This window comes from Carex rostrata, chromosome 3 (assembly GCF_964058835.1).
Source record: "Carex rostrata chromosome 3, lpCarRost1.2, whole genome shotgun sequence".
Taxonomy (NCBI): Eukaryota; Viridiplantae; Streptophyta; class Magnoliopsida; order Poales; family Cyperaceae; genus Carex; species Carex rostrata.
The window spans coordinates 13342243-13362487 of record NC_135920.1 but is presented as its reverse complement, the minus strand read 5'-3'; the positions used below and the strand labels follow the sequence as shown (position 1 = coordinate 13362487).

Genomic DNA, 20245 nt, shown 5'->3' with positions numbered 1-20245 from the left:
TTTCTTGTTACGTCACCGTCTTATTTTTGGGTCCCATTCGTCAGTGGAAATACTACATTGTCTCCCTACGATTAGAAGAAAGAGACACTTTCTTATTCTCTCGTGTTTGCTGCAATTTGTTGGTCTCAAGACTAAAAGAAGGTTGTTGGTACCTTCATTATCATTTCATTAAAATAAACTGAAGTATATTAGAATGCTCATATATGTTCTGTTGACTTTTTATAAAAGATAATGTTTTAAATACTACCGACAACCCGGTCTTCTACCAACTAAGGTTGGAGTGCCTTGAAAGGAGGTATTTTGAAAAAATAAATTATGTATCCAACAAAATTTGAATACAATGATGATGAAGGTACCATCATTTTTAGCTTTTGAAAGTATATTAGAATGATCTTTCATGTATTACAAATTAAGGATGGCATTTTTCTAGTGTTTTGCTAAATCCGTTAGGGGTTCAACCCGTTTTGCCCGGTCCGTATCCATTACCCGAGATACCCGTACCCGTTGCCCGGGTACAAACAGGTAGACGGGTACGGGTAATAAATGGACCGGACTACCTAATTTGAAAAAAAAAACCCGTTGTACCCGTACCCGTCTACCCTTTACCTGTACCCGTACCTGACCCGTTACAAAATTTGAATTTCAAAAATTTTTTGGCAGCCTACTTTTAGAATTCAGATCCAGTGCAATACCTGACTGAGTAGAATGAGATCTGAGTCGTCAATTTTAATTTGGCATGAATCTCAAATTTGACCCCTATAGAATTCATATCCAGTGCAATACCTGACTGAGTAGAATGAGTCAATGAGATCTGAGTCGTCAATTTTAATTTGCATGAATCTCAAAACGGACCCCTATATCTAAACGGACTCCGGGATATGTCCTTTAACTTGGCACGAATCTCAAAGCATAAAAATTAAGAAAAAACAGAAAAAAAAACCCTCCCGTACCCGTCAACCCGCAACGGGTACGGGTAATAAACGGGTAGGGTAGAGGTTTTGAAAAAACTACCCGTCTACCCGTTGCGGGTTGTACCCATACCCATCCTACCCGTCTACCCGTCCTACCCGTTAGCAAACCACTACATTTTTCATTCACTCATTATGGTTCAGATTTTGATCCGGTTTCTTGGAGGTCTTGAATGATTATTATTTTTAGCTCCAAACAGGCTTAAACCTACATCTAAGTAAAAGATCCTTAAATTTATGTAAAGGAATACTTCCGTGCTAAATCAAATTAAAGGAAAATTGGAGAGGAAATTATGATTTGGTCCGGCCCAATAAAATGTGAAAATACGAAGATAGGCTTTTATGGTAAGGCCTCAAATTAGTTAGCCCATGATCACTTGATTATTGAACCTTCTGTGAATTAATATCCACATAAGCATCTCATTGTTAATAAGAGTATCTACATTCATGAAACTATTAGAGTTTCTAATCTGACGTGACAGTTTTTAATTCAGTTTCAGAGATGTGGGAGAGTTTCTTATTTAGAAACTATGCAGGAAAGTTTCTTATTAGGAGAAATCTTTCACAAGCGCTCAGGATGACATTTCCCTTGATATTCTTCACAGAGCACGACATCATAATAATTTCAATTTGAAGTTCAACATTAGAAAAATAGCAACTTTGGGGGGAGGGGGTTAGATGAACTTTATACTAAACAAATTGAAATGTTTGGGAACTTCCAACTGATGAATCTACCTTGACACTGATCTCGTAGATGAGGTAGTGACGAACATAGCTCCGAGCAGAGAAAAAAAAACAAATATTTAAGTTCTGAAATCGCAATTTCTAAATTAAACTTAGTGAAAAAAATAACAAAGAGATAGAAAGAGAAAGGGTGAGACCTTAAAACTTGAGAAGCGTTGACTGAACACACTGCTCCGTCTCTTGACCACAAAGAAGCGTTAGGGTTTACACTTTGGGACGGCGGGGAGGAGGTGGTACATAGGAGAGGCGTGTAGCTAGGGTTTGGGTCTGGCGCTTGATTTGTGGTGAACTTTGTGTACCGAGAAAAAGAATCCGAAGAGAGAAAAGAGGGAGGAGATGGAGGAGCGGGTGGAACAGAAGAGAAGAAAGAAAAAGGAAAAAAAGACGCGTTTTCAGTGTGTTGGAGAAGGAAAAAAGTGGAAAAAGAGATGCAATTTTCATGTAGTTTAGTATGTGGCGAGTTATGCATAATATCTCATATTTAAAATTTGTTGTTTGTTTTCTGTTTCGCATCTTTTAATTAGTAGACTACAATAACAACTAAAATAATTAGTAAATTTAAGAGTGACATGATGCTTCTTTGGTGTTTTTGACAATTAAAGGTAAAAGAAGTGTGTCAGAATTGCCAAACCAATATTCCAGAAAATTTAGAATATAGAAAAGTAAGCAGCCCCATAGTTGATGCCATGCTAAATTGCTAATGACAAACATCGCTAGTTTGGTTAAGTAGTTTGCTTTTATGTTTACTATATGGTGCAGTAGAATGAATTCTGAAATTTTAAAAGGGTTTTGTCTCTTTTAAAAGAAAAAAGAATAGGTAATGGCCATTTCGTGGAATTGCTAATTGATATAATTTTATTTTCTGAATTGGTCTGCTGGTATAATTTTATCTGATGTCGACATTTACTATACTAGAGCCGGCCACAAGCAAACAAACAAACAACATACATAACACTGGTACAAGGCTTAGCATTAATTGCGTTGGCAGATCTTACTTGATTAGGTGGGTCATTTAGAAATTTTATAGGTTCTGCAGCCTGTGGCCTGGCTATGCATTATAATATTGTACCTGTGAATAGTCTAAATGAAATATATCAGCTATAGCTTAGAATTTCTCAAGTAATATTTCTTTTGTTGCCAGGGACTTGGCCGTCTGTCAGTTGATGCTGCTTCTGCTGCTCAGTCAGCAGCAACCGTTGTTCAGGTTGGAACCAAGGAAGTTCAATCCAAGGTACCATTTAATGTCTCATGCCTTTTAATAAAATTACTATTTTATGGATGAGTTTCCAACTGTTCTGGAAGAGCTTGGCTTGTATGCTATTTTTATTTAACTTGCTTCATTTTGTTATTTTCGTCTACTTGTGTGTTGTATTGTCACTGGCTAGCACTGACTCACCTAAGCTGCTATGAACTCTCCAATCTTGTAGCAAATTTTTTTTAAAATTACATGTTTCAACAATTTTGCAAGAATGACCCTCACATTTTAACATTTTTTGTACATATAGTTTTAATTCGGTTTGAACCGAATAAACCGAATTTAATTACTTCGGTTTATTTGGTTCGAGTTTTAGTCGGTTAATATATTAATTCAGTTCGATTCAGTTCTATTTTTGAAAACTAAAGAAAAGATTGGTTTGATTTTTTTTATTTCGGTTTTAACCGAACCGACTGTTTGAACACGTGTTACGAGACAGAAAGAGGTTCTAGCGGGTTTTATTTCGCGTTTGATCTGTTAACAAAATCCTGATCGGACGGTAGAAACCGCCCATCGAACCGACACCCCCTCTCCCCCTTGTGTGCCTGGTATTCAAAAAATTCCAAAACCCTAATTCGGGTGACAGAAAAATCAACACTGATAGACAGATAGAGGGAAGAGAAGAGAAAGAGAAAACACGAACAGCCGGAAATTGACGAGGGTTCAGTCTTGGACGGTGTTCTCTACTTCTCTCCGCTTTCATTTTTTTTTTTCGAGAAGGTGCTTGTTCTCCTCTCCTCTTTCCGATTAATTACCTCTATTTAACTTTAGTGGTGAAACTTTTAATGGCAATGGTAGTAGAAGACGAAAATGTCTGAGTAATTTTCATATTATCCAAACAGATTTTTCTTCTCTCAATGTTGCTTCCGATCAAATAAAATTAATTCTAAATGAACTCCATTCTATTTTTTTTTACTGAAATCAATTCAATTCTAACAGGTTTAGCTTCTGATCAGAGCCTTAAACCTCTAATTAATAATTTCCTTACAAAGGAGCATGCTGGAGGAGAAAAGTGGCGAACAAATTAAATTCAAGGAAAAGAAAGACAAAAAGGAAAAGGCTTTACAAGAGGCTGAATCTGCTGAAGATGACCAATTTGAAGAAAAATTGAATGGAAGGAAAGAGAAGAAAAAGAAGAAGAAGAAGAGGAAGAAGAATGAAGAATTCGGATCACATGGTACTGATTCCCCTTCTAGGGTTAGTGAAAAATTGGAGGGAAGTGAAATAGATATGGTTGCAGAGAAAAATAAAGAAAAATTGGATGGAAGGAAAGAGAAGAAAACGAAGAAGCAAGAGTTCGGATCTCATGGTACTGATTCTGCTTCTAGGGTTAATGAAAAAATGGAGGGGGGTGAAATAGATACGGTTGATAAGAGAAATAAAAAAAAATTGGATGGAAGGAAAGAGAAGAAAAAGAAGGAAGAGTTCAGATCACATGGTACTGATTCCACTTATAGGGTTAGTGAATTTGATGTGATTGAGAAGAAAAATAATAAACGAAAGAGAGCAATTAACAGAGAAGATTTAGCACAGAAAGAGAAGAAGAAAAAGAGAATGAGCAAGGGGAATAGTGCTGGTTTAGATAAGGATATGCTTGATAAAGAAATGTTTGATATTTCTCGTGACAATTTAAAAGTGAAGGAAAAGAAAAAAAATTTGAGCGGTGCAGGCGCTATTGAATCAGAGGAGAGAAATAAAGATGAAAATGGAGATGACAGGTTGGAGAAGAGAAAGCAAGAGAAATATGAGGCTGAAAAGAAAATGAGAAGGAAGAAAGAGAAAGGTGGGAACTCTGGTAATGTGGAGAAGGAAATCATTGAAGAGGAGAGAAACTCAAAAGAAGGAAGCAAGACAAATAAGAGGGTCAAGAAGGCATTTAAATCTGAAGAGAAAAGTAAGAGTGGAAACAAAAAGAAACGGAAGAAGACAACAACTGGAAATAACAAGGAGAAAAAGAACAGTGAAAACCGAAAGGAAAGAAAAAAGGTTCAGTTTTCGGATAAAGTAGAAGTATTTTCTGAACCAAGCAAAAGGTTCAGGGGTGAAAGCGAGGGCTTTGTATGGGGAAAAAGATTTACAAAAGAAGAAGATGCGACGCTCCTAAAAGCTATTGATGATTATATAAAGGTTTTTAGTTTCAACTTTAGTTGGTGCATTTCCGAAGTTATATTTCATGAAATGGCTTAGTCTTGTATGGCAATACTTTACATCCGATTTCCTGTCGAATTGCATGATTTATGTTAAGATTGCAAAATTTGGAATAATGGGTGTAATTACAGAATTGCACTTGATTAAATACTGACATCTGTCTGGTCTAAATACATGCGTGTATGCTCTTCCTGTGTGCCCTTCTAAAGATTTGAAATTTCACATTATCTTCGCAACTTATAAATTCTTTGATATTTAAGAATAACTCTTGAGTTAATTTAACTTCAGTTAAAATTGAATGTACTACCATCTACCCTTGTTTTGTTACAAGATATCAAGTTTTATGTTTACGAATTCACTATAATTGGATATTATTGTTTTCAACTAACAGGATTTGTTGCAGGTTTTAAATTTTGTATTTTTTCTTTCAAATTCTTAAGTTATCATTTATTTTGCATTATTGTCTGTAATACTCTTATATTTTACAGGTTAAGCAATTGGGAGAAAAAGGAAGGGAGATTGTTTTTGAATCCAGGAAGCACAAGCTGGAGAAGAATTTGTGGTCAGAAATTGGTAAGCCTTGAAAACTGTACTTTGCACCCTCTTTATTTTGTCATTATTACCCCAGACCTGTAGTTGAAACATTTTTTAATTACCTTGACAAAGCTCGTGTAGGCTTTTCCAAAGAAACTTGAGCAAGCAAACTCTCAGGGGTGAAGATGGAAATTACCATAGTTTTTAGGAGTATTGGAACTTTTTGGCCTGCTTGCATAGATTTGGACGAATACCACCTGTTTATTTGTTCAAATTTAGAAACTTAGGAGCCTGTTAAAACGTGAACAAAACTTTTTAATTGACTTGGAAGATGAGTCTAACCCATTTTGGCTTTAATTCTTGAATAAAGAATACTAGCTGCACTGTTCTGACTGATTTTCAACCCCACCTTCCATTAATTAGAGATCTGGTTTTACAGTTTTTTATTTATAATTTGCAGCTACTTGCTTACCACAACGGCATAAGTTATCGATATATTTTAGAGCCCGAAAGTTGCTTCAGAGAAATGCAACTGAATGGACCCCTGAAGATTATGAAAATCTCCGACGGTCAGTATAGTATTTATTGCACTTAATTTTGCCCAAGTTAGGGTTCCTTTTTGGCCATGACCTTATGTGCAAGCTTTACATGGATCAGACTGCAAGAGTTTAAATTCATGAGATCTATATATTAATTGAAGTTTTAAAGAATTAAACATTCGGTAAACTAGAATTTGGTCTGTTTTTTTTCAACATTTGGTTTGTAAGACAGTACATACAACCTGACTGAATGGAAAGCTTGAACAATCTGTAACAGATTAACAACAACAATTAATAAAACATCAAAATAACATATATTTAGCTAGAGCATTTGATGAAAATAAATAAAAAAGCTAGATTTATAAACAATTACATGATGTTACTAGTTTAACTAATATTCATGTAAAATTTGTTTCCAAATAATCTGACTTTTTTATTATTATCTATAATTTGATTGTTAATTATTAGAGACAAGTGGATACCAAAAGGTGAAGTTTTTTCAACTGAATTTAAAAAAAGAATTGCCCTGAACCAAATAATGTTAATTCTGCTCAGAAAAACAAGACACTGGACTGAACAAACATACCTACCCTTGAATCAGGTGCTACTAAAATGGTACTGAAATCCAAAATCATCATGCATTGTTGCTATAGTGATGTACTAATTGAAAGACTTAAGTATGCAAGTGAGTATACCAAAATAACTTTCTACATTAAACAATAATTTAGCATGCTTGACTCACATAATGTAGAGTGAAATACTTAATGAATTTACTTTGGCACTCTTGTTCAATAATTTATTTCTTTTTTACTATAGGTTTCAAGCAGCCCATGGTAACGATTGGAGAAAATTTGCAGATTTGTATTCCAAAAATTGTGGCTCTGTAAAAGATGCATGGCGAATGATTAAACTTTCAAATCAGAAAAAAGGTTTAGTGTCTAATATCTTTTATTATTTCATCGTTGAGTGTACTTTTAGTACAGATCAATTTTAGGAATGTTGCATGAAGAGCTTCATAGAGTTATTTGTTGGTTGTTTGCTGTTAACCTTTGGGGCATTGCACGGGCACTTTGATAAGTAAAAATGACAGGAAAGTTATTTGCATGCATTAAATTCTAGATCTGACATATTAATTCGATTGGGTTTTAATAAATGGTTTTGATCTGGTCTCATCAAACCCGGTAACTAGTTTTGTATGCATAAGTGCTACAGGAACTTGGAGTCAACAGGAGATTCAAAATTTATTTGACTTGGTCAACTTGGACTTGCGGCTAAAAGCTTTCGCCAAGGAACCCGAAACACATCACGTGGTTAGTGCTCTCTCTCTCTGTTCTCTTCTACTTCATTTTATGGGCACACATGGTTGTACGTGTGAATATAAATCTAGAGTGAGGTTATGGTACTATGCATCACGCAGATTTATCTGTACTATGGGTCAATATCTTCGTTTTCAAAATTCAAATAGACGTTTTCAAAATTCAAATAGATGATCTGAACTGTTCAATATGATCTCCTAGTGAAAATGCACTTGCATATATTTTACCATTTTTATATTTTGTTTACTATTTATTTAGATAGATAGAAAATCACTACTTTTGAATGGTCCAGAATTTTTAGATCAAATGATTTTCTACCTATCTAAAAAAAAGTAAATTTTTTGTCAAAAATGTCTAATTTGATGTACAGGTACATTTTTATATGAAAATTACGTTGAACGGTTCAGATCGACTATTTGGACTTGTAAAATGGTGATATTGATCCATAGTACGGACCATACCGCGCTATACACAGGGGAATGGGCACATTCATGTGATATGTGCATGTGTTTCTTACCTGTTTGTTTGTATGTACATGTACAGATTGTACATTCATAGACAACTGATGACATAGTCTATGTTTCACCGAAATTCAATCTTTAACGTATCCATCCTTTTGAATAGTTACGGGACAATATTTCTTGGGAGGCAATAAGTGCCAAGTTAGGAACAAGAAATTTTTTTACATGCCGCCATAAGTGGTACGTTTTCAATCTGATTGTTTCTTAATTGTCATGTATACTGGTATTTTGTTTGATAAATTCAGTTGAATGTTTGGATATTTTGTGATTTATGCTTTTGATTAGATGGATTTTTCCTAATAATTGTTTGTTTTGGTTAATTTATGTAAGAGTAAAGATAATAGAACATATTCCGTAATCTAGCAAGCAATAAGTGTCAATATTTAATTAGTGTTTGCAGCTTGCGTTCCATTTCTTACTAAACAGATATTCTTGGTAATACCTTTTACATTCCAGCTTTAATACATTTTGTACAGATGGCCTGTACACTTTTTGGTATCCCTTGATTGATTACACTCCAATAATATAAATAATATGATTGGGTTATTTAGGTACCGTGAATTGACCTCATCATTGGTTCATGATGGTCTGTGGGCTGACACCGATGATTATCGATTGATAACAGCGTAATTCTCTCTCTCTGGTTTTTTTTTTTTTTTTTTTTTTTTTTGAAAACTTGACAGGGGCTGTCAAGCGTTGCATTGAATAATAAGAAGTTTTACATCACATTATAACAGTCTCTAGTGCCCACTTAGCACAGCAAATAAAATAAAAAATTACAACTCTACATCTCTCTCTCTTACTTGAAAGATTGGCAGAAGCTGCCAAAATATATTAAGTAAAAAAATTGAGTACAATTACGACAAACACTTCACTTCATGCTATACTACAAACCACAGCTCATTCTGTACTACAAGTACAATTACGACCTAGCAAAGAAATTCCCATTGAAAAAACAACTACAAACAAGACACTGAAACTGTACCAGAGACTCTCACTCTGGTACCAGTGATCGGTACCACTATTTCACCACAACAACAGCGTTTGGTGCTGTGTTAAAAGAGTACAAACCAAAGGACCTCAGGGAATTTCAAAGTTAAAAGTGAAATCAGAGTGAAACAAAAAAAGAAAAACTGGTTAAAAAAAACAGCACTTCATCGTGTTCCCTTAGCAGACCCCTTAACAGTACTTTGCCAAACCTGTTAAGATTTAATCCGGATCCGGTAACAGGTTTGTGCCCATTAAGCGCCTTATACCACAATTGCAGAATTTCAGCCACATTGTTCCGTTCTGCACTATCATGTCTGCCAGCAAGCGTGCCGGGATGGTCCTTGCTGCGAAGATTGTTTCATTTCTTCTCTTCCATATCAGCCAGCATGCACACCAGAAAATAGGGGCCCATTGTCGATAACAGTCCCTTCCTCTTGATTTCGCATAATCCCTGGATTTCAACCAAACTTCTTCAACAGATGGTGCCGGCTGCATAAATCTGTATCCAACAGCGATTGAGACTTCATACCATACCTCAGCTGAGGTCGGACATAAGAAGATGAGGTGTAAAGCTGACACCGAGGGGAAGCTTAGACACATTTGGCAACCCCCATCGACACCCATGTTTCTCCTCTGCATGAGTGCTTGCGTCAGAATTTGGATTTTGAGCAGGAGATATGCAAAGATTTTGACAGTAGGCAGAATCGGAAGCTTCCAAATTGACTTGTGAACTGCTGCAATTTTTCCACCTGCTATCATGGTGCTGTATGCTGAGGCTGCTGTGTATACCCCTCTATTTGTCCATTTCCATAGGTGTGCGTACCTGTCATCGGTAAAAACAACAATGTCAGTTTGTACCTGCTGGCCGTTTCGTGTATGCTTGATCGGATAGGCATCTCTTAAGGACAAACGAGGTTGTGTGGGTCTCTGATTCTGCTCTAGGCCATGTATGAGGGGAGTGCCACTGTGCCACTCCATGGGTCCTTCCAGTAAGATGCTTCCCGTCCATTTCCGACGCACCATGTAATTGAGAAGTTGTAGATAGGCATCAGTGCTAGCAACTTTTTCCAGAAAAATGGTCCCTCGACTGACCAGAACTTCGGGCCAGTTACATATGCACTGGTTGATCCAATTACCAAGACCACAGAGGTCCATAGGCTCGTTGGTGAGTTGTAGGCACGCCATCACCATCTCAATAAAAGTGCCACATTGTGTAGCCTTAAATCCTGCACACTCATACCCTCCCACCTGATCGGCAAACATGTTGTATCCCAATTGGTTAATGAGATCCCCCTCGAGTCGCCGCTATTTTTGCCCCAAAGAAATGACCTTCTAATGTGGTCAATTCTTTTCACCATCCATACGGGAAGCAAGAAGCAGGCCATGAAATAAATGGGGATCAAGGAGAGGGCATATTTGATCAATTGCAACCTTCCACCTCTCTCTCTCTCTCTGCAAACATGTGAATTCATTCTATCACTGACATATTATTAATTTTGTGAATGTTAGGCTGCAGGATTTAGATGCGAGTTGTATTGAAGAAGTTGACTGGGACATTCTCCTTCCACACAGGTAGAATTATATTTTCCTAATTGACATCTCTTTCTCTCTCCCAAATAATTGTTTTCCCTTGGTTGAAGAATTATGGTGATCTGGGATGGAATTTAGGCCAAGGAATGTAGTTTCTGGCCAACAATTGTGTGCACCTCTCAGTACCGATTTGATACTGTGACACCCCGAAATTTTTAACATCATTAGAAAAACCATTTTTGTACCTATTAGTATTTTCAGAAAATTTTAAATTAAATTGTAAATTTTTAATACTTGGTATTAATTACATAAAAATTAGAGGTTTAAATTGTTCTGAAATTGGTAATGGAATGGTTAGATCCAGGGCACGTGTGCCCTGAGCTAAACTTATAAATATCTATCAATTTATTTAGTAATGCCATTTTATTATTAATGATTGTGGGATTTATAATGGTGTGTTACTGATATGATTTGGGCCCATATACTTCTTTTCCCAGTAGGGAAGAAATATAATTATGGGGCCTGTCTGACTGAAGTGAGAACCCCGGGATGTTATCCATTTATTCACACATTTGTAATATGACATAGATTAAAAAAAATGGAGGTTAAGAAAATGCTATCAGAGTAGAGTAAAATAAGTTGTTCTAAATAAGATACAATCAGGCTTTTCAAAGAAATTGGTGGTTTCGGGCGAGATGAACAAAAGATTGCTAAAACACAATTATATACTGAAATAGAAAGTGTATGCATTATACCAGAAAAGATGGCTGCAGATAGTTGTATCAAATTATATATATGCTCATATTTAAAGTATTTGGTTGTATCAAAAATTTTCTTAGGGATGGAGAAATATGCCACAAAAGATGGCGGCAGATGGTTCGTTACATGGGAGAGCACAAAGAGAAGCCCTTCATCGAACAACTTGATATTCTTTCTAACCGCTACTGTCCAGAAATGCTAGAATATAGAGCTGAAAAAGATAATCTCTAGTAATTTTTTTATGGCCCTTGCGAGGAATGTGTTGAAAGACATGCCTTCTTGCACAAAATGTAAATCTAGCGGGATAGTTGTTTATTCAACAAAGACTAGATGGTCTTGCTTCTAATTTCAGACATTACATTGGCGTTTAGGAGGAATGAGAATTTTAATCGCAGAACGGTTTTATGTTTCATTCCAGTTGTTTTATATGCTTCTAGGGGAGTACTTAGTTTGTGCTATTTATGTATACTGAACATTGGACTTTGTGCAGTGTATTGGTGAGTATATCTGCTGTTTCTTCTAAAGCTTCTTTGTGTTCTTTTTGAAAGTAGTAGCTTCACCGATTCTATTGATATGGGATTTTTTGCAAGTTGGATTGTTTGACTTCTAACCCTCTTCTCAAAAACTACCAAAAACAGATCCCTCTCAAAGCCTATTTTGAGATCTTGAATTAAAATGAACTGTTCATTTCACTTGGCACGAATCTCAAAGCAGGCCCCTACAACCTCAACAGTTACCGGATTGAGTTTGGTCTGGATGGAATTAACCTGGGCCGTCCGGTTTTATTAATTGCACCTCAGGTACTTGGGGTTGGGGAGAAGACTCAGCTGAGGGACTGCAACAAAAACACGTGGATGTCTCAATTTGCTAGTAATCATCAGACAAATCCGGTAGCTGCACCGTACCATTCATCTTGCCACATGCCCAATATGTAAAATGGAAAAAGAGTAAGAGAGGTCAATAATTGGCAAGATGTTAGTATCAGATCTCTGGAGTTTGTATTTGTTGTCATAGTTGTAATGGCAGAGCAACTATGACATGCAATCTCGACTATTGGTTGCAGCCCGCAATGTGTTTTTTTTTTTTTTTATGGAGATTTTCTGAGATTGCATGTGAATTCCTTATTTCTCTACCTGAAGATCAGCTTAATTTTTTTCACCCCACTGCTCACAAAACTGGGATTCATATTTTGTGCAGTAACTCAAATTTTGAGTTCCTGCAGATTGAATGCCCGTCCACTCCGTATTGGCATGAATATTGAATATAGACATGGACCGGATTGGTTCGGATTCTGATCGCATTCGTTAATGATGAAATTAAATTGTTGATCACGATTATCTTACAAAATTGTTGCATTTTATGTGGAGTAAAAGTTGGAGCTCAAGCCATCAAACTATTTAATATCTATGTTATTATAACAAATAATTTTTTTCGTTTGAGTTTTGAATTCATGATCTTCCATATCAGAGATCATGTCTTTGTCACTTGATTAAAGATTTGTTCTTAAAATTGTTGTATTAGTCTTGTGAAATTTGTAAACAGTTGTATTAGTCTAGTGAAATTTGTAAAATTTCGTGTTATTTTTATACACTAGTATTTAATAAATATTTTTGACCCGCAGCACAAATTTTGATCGCATTAATTAAAAGGCTCCTGTATAGAGTCCGGCCCAACAAGAAACATCAGGCCCACTACTGAATTAAAATAAAATAATGAGCATAGTTAGACTCACCTTATAATTGAACCAGTAGATCAACCGCATTCATGAGTGTGAAGCGGACTGAACCATGTGGCATGGTGTACGCTCCGCTCTATGCACCGCGCACGGCTTGATTCCTGCCAATGCGCAAGCTTCTATCCCAGTCAATGGGCCCGCTCTTTGTCATCCCTCGGATTTCTTGTTACGTCACCGTCTTATTTTTGGGTCCCATTCGTCAATGGAAATACTACATTGTCTCCCTACGATTAGAAGAAAGAGACACTTTCTTATTCTCTCGTGTTTGCTGCAATTTGTTGGTCTCAAGACTAAAATTTTCGAGTTTTTTTAAAATACACATTTTATAAAATATTTTAATAAAAATAATCAGGTTTGAAATGAAATTTTAAAAATACTCCAAACCGTGGAACATATCAACGGTCTGAAATTAAAATTGGTATCTCATCTTTCAAGCAGTAGTTGAGAAGGATCACAATGAATCGACGCTTGACTAGGGACCTTTTTGTTTATTCCTTTGTACTTAACATAATTCCCCATATTAGGGGATGTTCAAACAGTTAGTTAAGCAAAATAGGGTTTTAATAAGATATAACCTTAGTAGAAGGGAGTGGTTTGGTAATTCACAATGTGTTTACTGTTATGAGATAAAGTCTGTTGATTATTTATTTGTCAATTGTCATTTTGCTAGATCTATATGAGCTTGGATTGCTACGTATAATATGTTTGTTTTTGTATGCACTTGTGTTGTTGATTTATGAGATCTAGATTATGGCATCCCTCTTAAAGATGCTAATCTTGTTGAGATAATTCGGGAGTTGTTTTATGGAACATGTGGCTGGACCGAAACAAAATTTTATTTAATGAAGGTCATATATACATTGTATAGATTTTAGGAGCCAAGATTATTGCTGTAGCTAACTTTTGGGCTATAAATCAAAAGTCTAATCTTACATCTCAACTTAATCTAATATTTCCTTCTGATTTGAAGGACCTCATAGGTTCCACTACGGTTTCCATGGAGATTATACAGAATTTAATCCATATGCATGGACCAGGGATAGCTTTGATGGATGACGTATCCGATTCCAGCTCCTCCATATCCTCTACCAATTTATAGACGTACATGGTCTTTTTTACTATTGGCATGTCTATGATGTTTGTGGTGTTGTTATAGCTTGTTACTTCGTTGATTACTTGTTTTGGTTATGCTAAGTTGTAGTAGGTTTATATGTGTTGTTTTGTTTTGTTCATGTATCGATCTTGTCCGGTTGGTACTAATTGAATATTGTATGATTTTTTGTTATATGAAAATCGGTGGCTAAGCCACTTCTTTCAAAAAAAGGGGGGGGGGGGGGGGGGGGGGGGGGTGTTCAAATGGTTTGATTTGTTCAGTTTTTAACCGAACCGAATTTTTTTGGTTTAAATGGTTCATTTTTTCGGTTTAAACGGATTTGTTCGGTTGAAATTTTAAATTATTCCGGTTTAAATGGATCGGTTCGGTTTAGATTTTTCAAAACCGACTAAACCGAACTGACTGAATTATATTAGTTTAATATGATTTATATTTTTTTTAGTTCAATCATTTTTTTTTAGTTTAAACATTTTAGAATATCTACATATTTTGTATGAAATTGAACAACTTGTGTATGGACATGTGTAATTTTCGTCAATAATGGTATCAATAGGTTTACTTCGTTTTGAACCGAACAAACCAAAATCTACTTTGGTTTGTTCGGTTCGGTTCTTAATCAGTTCGATTCAGTTCTATTTTTGAAAAGTTTGATTTAGTTATTCTAGTTCGGTTTCAACCGAACCGACTGTTTGAACACCCCTGGCCCAGATCACATTTACCGCAGATCAAATGTGGACCAAAAGAAGGTTGTTGGTACCTTCATTATCATTTCATTAAAATAAACTGAAGTATATTAGAATGCTCATATATGTTCTTTTGACTTTTTATAAAAGGGTAATGTTCTAAATACTACCAACAACCCGGTCTTCTACCAAGTTAGGTTGGAGTGCCTTGAAAGGAGGTATTTTGAAAAAATAAATTATGTATCCAACAAAATTTGAATGCAATGATGATGAAGGTACCAGCATTTTTAGCTTTTGAAAGTATATTAGAATGATCTTCCATGTATTACAAATTAAGGATGGCATTTTTCATTCTCTCGTTATGGTTCATATTTTGATCCGGTTTCTTGGAGGTCTTGAATGATTATCATTTTTAGCTCCAAACAGGCTTAAGCGTACATCTAAGTAAAAGATCCTTAAATTTATGTAATGGAATACTTCCGTGCTAAATCAAATTAAAGGAAAATTGGAGATGAAATTATGATTTGGTCCGGCCCAATAAAATGTGAAAAATACGAAGATAGGCTTTTATGGTAAGGCCTCAAATTAGTTAGCCCATTATCACTTGATTATTGAACCTTCTGTGAATTAATATCCACATAAGTATCCACTTGATTAGTTAAAGGTATATTTGGATGAAGTGAGAATAGCTAGAATAGAGAGTTATTCTAGAATAGGGGCTATTCGGAATAGCAATGTGCATCCAAACAACATTTTTGCTATTCTCTATTCCTTCTAAATGTTGGAATAGCTACTATTCGAAAATGTGAAGAGAGAGAGAAAAAAATGCTTCATTCTCATATTTCCGCTAACACAATCCCAGAATTATAAAATTGACACTACTTCTGTTATCTCCACGTTGTGACAATTCATTTGAAACCCCACTTGCCTATCTTTCCTCTTAATTAGAATCTTGTTAACACTGTTCTTTATCGATTACAGCTATTCACTATTCCAAATTTACAATCAAAACAACATTTTTACTAATTTAAATAACACCATTTTTATACTAATATGAAAATCACTATTTATTTTCTATTCTCATTTTCTATTCTTAAATTTCACTATTCTAGCTATTATAACTTTCATCCAAACCTACTATTTATGGATAGAAATACATCTCATTGTTAATAAGAATTTGAGAGCTGATATTCTACTATCTTTATTTCTATTTTTTTATAATTTACTTGGTAACACTATTATTAAATTTAAATGACTTCACTATTTTTTTTCTCGACAATTCAGTTCAATAATAACAAACAAATGCAAAAAAAAAAAAAAATGGCCAGAACGGGGCACATATTTTTATTTAATCACTCACAATTTCATAACGTGTAATTTCTAAAATAAAGGCTACTGTAAATGAGCCGAGTTCGAGCAGTTACTTCCAATTCGTACTTAGCTCATTTAGTAAATGAGTGAGTCAACTCGAGTTGAGATATCAATAACGAGCTGTAAAGCCAACTCGAGTTCAGCTCATTACAAACTCAAGTTGACTCACAATTCATTTATAACTCGTTTGATCGGTCAATTTTCTTAGTTATAGTTATATATTAGTAAGAGTTTATCTAAGCACAAACAATTTAAATGATTTAATAAAAGTTTATTTAAACACAAACAATTCAAACATAAATAATAAGACAACTAACAAATAAAAAAGAGGAGGGTTCAAATACCTCCATTTTTTGTGCCTCCATCATGCCTCCATTTTTAAAAACTTAAATAATTCAAAGTTTAAAACTTAAACATCAAAATAAAACCATTAGATGTGATCTATGTTGTTTTCTCTATGTGCCCATAAAAAAAATATTACATTTTGATTGTTGTTTTTATATGAATTAATAAGTTGAAAAATCAACGTCTAAAAATTATCCACATTAGTATACATTTTTACAAGCTTAAGATGACAACCAAAACAAAGTTGAAATGCCATAATTTCTTACACGTTCATAGATAAAATAATATAGTTCATATCCAACGGTTTTATTTTAAATTTTATTATCTAAATTTTGAGTTATTAAAGTTTTTAAAAATGGAGGCACACAAAATGGAGGCATTTGAACCCTCCTCAATAAAAAATTCAAATAACAACTTATGAGTCATTTAGAAGGGCATGAGATTTATTGTGACGAATTTTGTGTAACTCGAGTTGTTAATAAACGAGTTGGGTATGCTCAAACTCAGTTCATTTATTAAACGAGTCAGTTAACTCGAGTTGGAACTGATTCGAGTTATAAATGAGTGAATTAAAGTGAGCGAGTTACAAGTTTGAGGGATTTTATACAGCTCTAATCTGAATGATTTTTGTTAGAATTTAGAAAGAGTAGTTTGATCAGATACAGCGATGAGTCAACTATGATTCCCGCCACCAACGAGAGGGTAATTAATTTTGTGTTAAGTAGATGGACAACTAACACAAAACCACATGGAGGGTTGCTCATGGTCGGCGAAGGCCATGCCACGTGTGCAGACAGAAATAAATTCAATGTTTTATGTTCCCACCAGATCTGCTAACACTTGCTTATCTGGTAATTAGCAATCCAGCATATCAAGACCCAACCCCGTTTTGTCTATTTTTGTATGTGCGGGAATTTCATCTATATCCCTCAAAATATTGAAATTATGTAATTTTTTTTTAATTTATAATATCATATTTACCCTTTCGAATTTCTAAATCTCGCAAATTACCCAATTAATTGTCTTTTTTTTTAATTTATTAAGATGTGTTCCATTTTCTGATTTGTTGGTTTGTGAGAACAAAATATTTATTTTCCTTCTTGTTACACACACAAGCATATACTTAAATGTTACTTTATACATGTTATAAGTAAAGAAAGAAACCATTCATCTATTTTTATTATTATTTATTAAAGGGTAAAATGAAAATTTTATAAATTTAAAATGATTTAGTAAAAAGAAGTAATAAATTGGATAAATTTGAGAGTTTTTGAAATTTTAAAAAGTATATATGAAATTGCCCCCTTTATATATTTATTTGTCAACTTGCCTCCCAACCAGCTATTGGCAGTTGGCACACTAGATAAATATGAAACAATTTTTTTATATTATATATCAGAATCTATCCACAGTCCACACTCTCTTGTGACAACGAAATTGACGGAATATAAGATAACAGCTTCCAGTCAAAATTGAATAGTACACGCGGTAAATGCATCTTTTCCCAAGGACTTTTTGTAAAATAAATAAAAAACAAACAGACTTATTGGACTAAAAATTACGCTGCGAATCAGTCATGAAAAGTCGCGTGGAACTATCTTTTTGGTAGAATATAAACTTTGCAAAAGAAAATTACATTCGTTGTTTACATATCTCAAATTTTGTTTGTAGCAATAAGATTGGACCTATTTTGATATATTAAAATAAATCACAAAATCTCTACTATTGAAGTTGGGCCGCATAATATATTACATTACATTAATTTCATGAAAATAATATGTGATTTTAAGGGAAGCAGGGCGCATCCAATTAGTGTTTGGTAAATGCCCCCGGGGCTCAACTCGGACCGGACCGTGCCCGTGTCATGGGTATGCACGGGTACACGGGCACGAGTATTAAACGGGCCGGACCCAGACCCTCATACCCGTGAGTCCGTGCCTGTGAACCCGTGCGCCCGTGCCCGTGCTTGTGCCCCTGGCCTTGCTCGTGAGCCCGTGGCAGAATTTTTTTTTACTTTTGGTTTAAAATTCAAATTTTAAACTCAAATTCCCCCCATGTCAAATGAATAGAGTTCAAATATAAGAAATTTAAGAAATCTATTGATTTAAGAAATTTATTGATTCAAATATTATTTTTTAATTTATTGATTTAAGAAATCTTTGATTTATATTTTATTATAACAAAAATTATTGAGTTCAAATATACAACCATGTCAAATGAATTTTAATTGGTATGAATTTGGATTTATAATTTATTGGTTTTCAAAGAAAAAAAAAGAAAAAAAAAACATAAAAAATAGAAAAAAATCAGGATCCGGACCGGACCGCCCGGCCTCCCGTACCCGGACTGTCCTGCCCCCGAACCCGTGATGGGCACGGGTATTAAACGGGCAGGGCAGGATTTAAAAAAAAAAACCCGTGATGCCCGGCCCGTTGTACCCGTGTGCCCATGACGCCCGTGACCTTGACTACCCGTGCCCGTGCCCAGGTTTTGGCCGGACCGCCCGGCCCGGCCCGTTTACCAAATACTACATCCAATGGATATTGAATTCAAAATCATCCGATTCGTTTCATAATCCGCACAAATATTGAAGAGGTGCGCACAATTATTGAGACATCAGACCGATTTGAGTTCAATATCTATAAGAGGATCCACAACAGTAATTGTTTTAAGATTACTAATGTGATGTGTTAATTGCTAACATAATTACTAAAATGTATTATAATTGCTAAATTAACAAATTTATTTTATAAGAAAACGTTTGCTTAATAACACGCTGTCTAATTAATTGGCTCAAAATTTTTCTTAGTGTTCTCTCTCTAATAAAAAAGAAAAATGCGCTGATGTAGACATAAAAAATAATTTAATTTAATTGCACTAATGCAGCAGATTAATATCTAAAATTTCTATAAAAAATATTTAATAATTAATTTTAATTGCTGAATCGGAGATACTCTGGTAGACGCCCCGCTTCTGATTTCATGTGCCTAAACAGTAACCATCCACATCAAGGAAACAAACGAGATGATATCACCAGTGATATGCTCCTTTCCATTGCGGACATTTCGTGTCAGGTCACAATTGGATTTTGCTTGGAGCCTTTGAGCAATAAAGCAATTGACCATAAAGGTCGGCTTTTTTTTTTCTTTATTGAGCGATAGTGCTTTTCATTTTTTATGAGAGCTGATACAGACTGGTCAAGAGAAAAAAAAATCAGATATTATGAGAAACGTGTGCGGTGTAACAATGCATTGTTTGACTAAGAAAGATAAGGCCATAAGGGCATGCCCGTTGAAAATTTTGGATAGAGAAAGGTAATTTAGTTTATGGTAAAATAAAAAGAATGAGCTTCCGAAATTTGCGTGTTACGTTTCATGCTATGAATATAGAGTAGAACTAGGGTGTTTTTATGCTTACCAGAGTGTTTGATGAGCTTAATTTTAAAATTCATCAAATCAGTTTCAAATGATGAATTCGAACCGTTGAAACTTGTCTATCTTATGAGTGATGCATCTACATGTGAAAATTTTAAACATTCGAATTAATTTAGTATAAAGTCAATCGGTCAAAATTAGAAGGTTAATAAATTAATTTTAGTGCATTCATTTTTGAACGTTTTTTGACCGCTTGACTTTATACTAAATTAATTCGAATGTTTAAAATTTTCACATATAAATGCATCACTCGTAAGGT

At 34.8% G+C, this 20245-nt stretch overlaps 2 protein-coding genes across 5 annotated transcripts in view; both read left to right on the top strand.

The window, feature by feature from the left end:
• The window catches only part of LOC144551608 (putative glucuronosyltransferase PGSIP8), a 95760-nt gene that overhangs the window by 44575 nt on the left and 30940 nt on the right, over positions 1–20245 (top strand). The gene's annotated exons all lie outside the window — the stretch shown is intronic.
• On the top strand, positions 3538–11828 carry LOC144551606 (uncharacterized). Of its 4 annotated transcripts, none has more exons than XM_078299641.1 (10): positions 3538–3687; positions 3907–5094; positions 5604–5688; positions 6110–6218; positions 7005–7117; positions 7401–7498; positions 8129–8205; positions 8577–8651; positions 10525–10587; positions 11385–11828. In XM_078299641.1, the coding sequence occupies exons 2-10, from the start codon at positions 3964–3966 to the stop codon at positions 11533–11535; spliced, it is 1902 nt and encodes a 633-aa protein (XP_078155767.1). In that variant the 5' UTR covers positions 3538–3687; positions 3907–3963; the 3' UTR covers positions 11536–11828. The 4 variants fall into 4 exon arrangements, 3 of the variants coding, with proteins under 3 accessions (XP_078155767.1, XP_078155768.1, XP_078155769.1); XM_078299643.1 differs by having other exon boundaries at positions 3539–3687; positions 10532–10587; XM_078299642.1 differs by lacking the exons at positions 10525–10587; positions 11385–11828 and adding an exon at positions 9256–10492.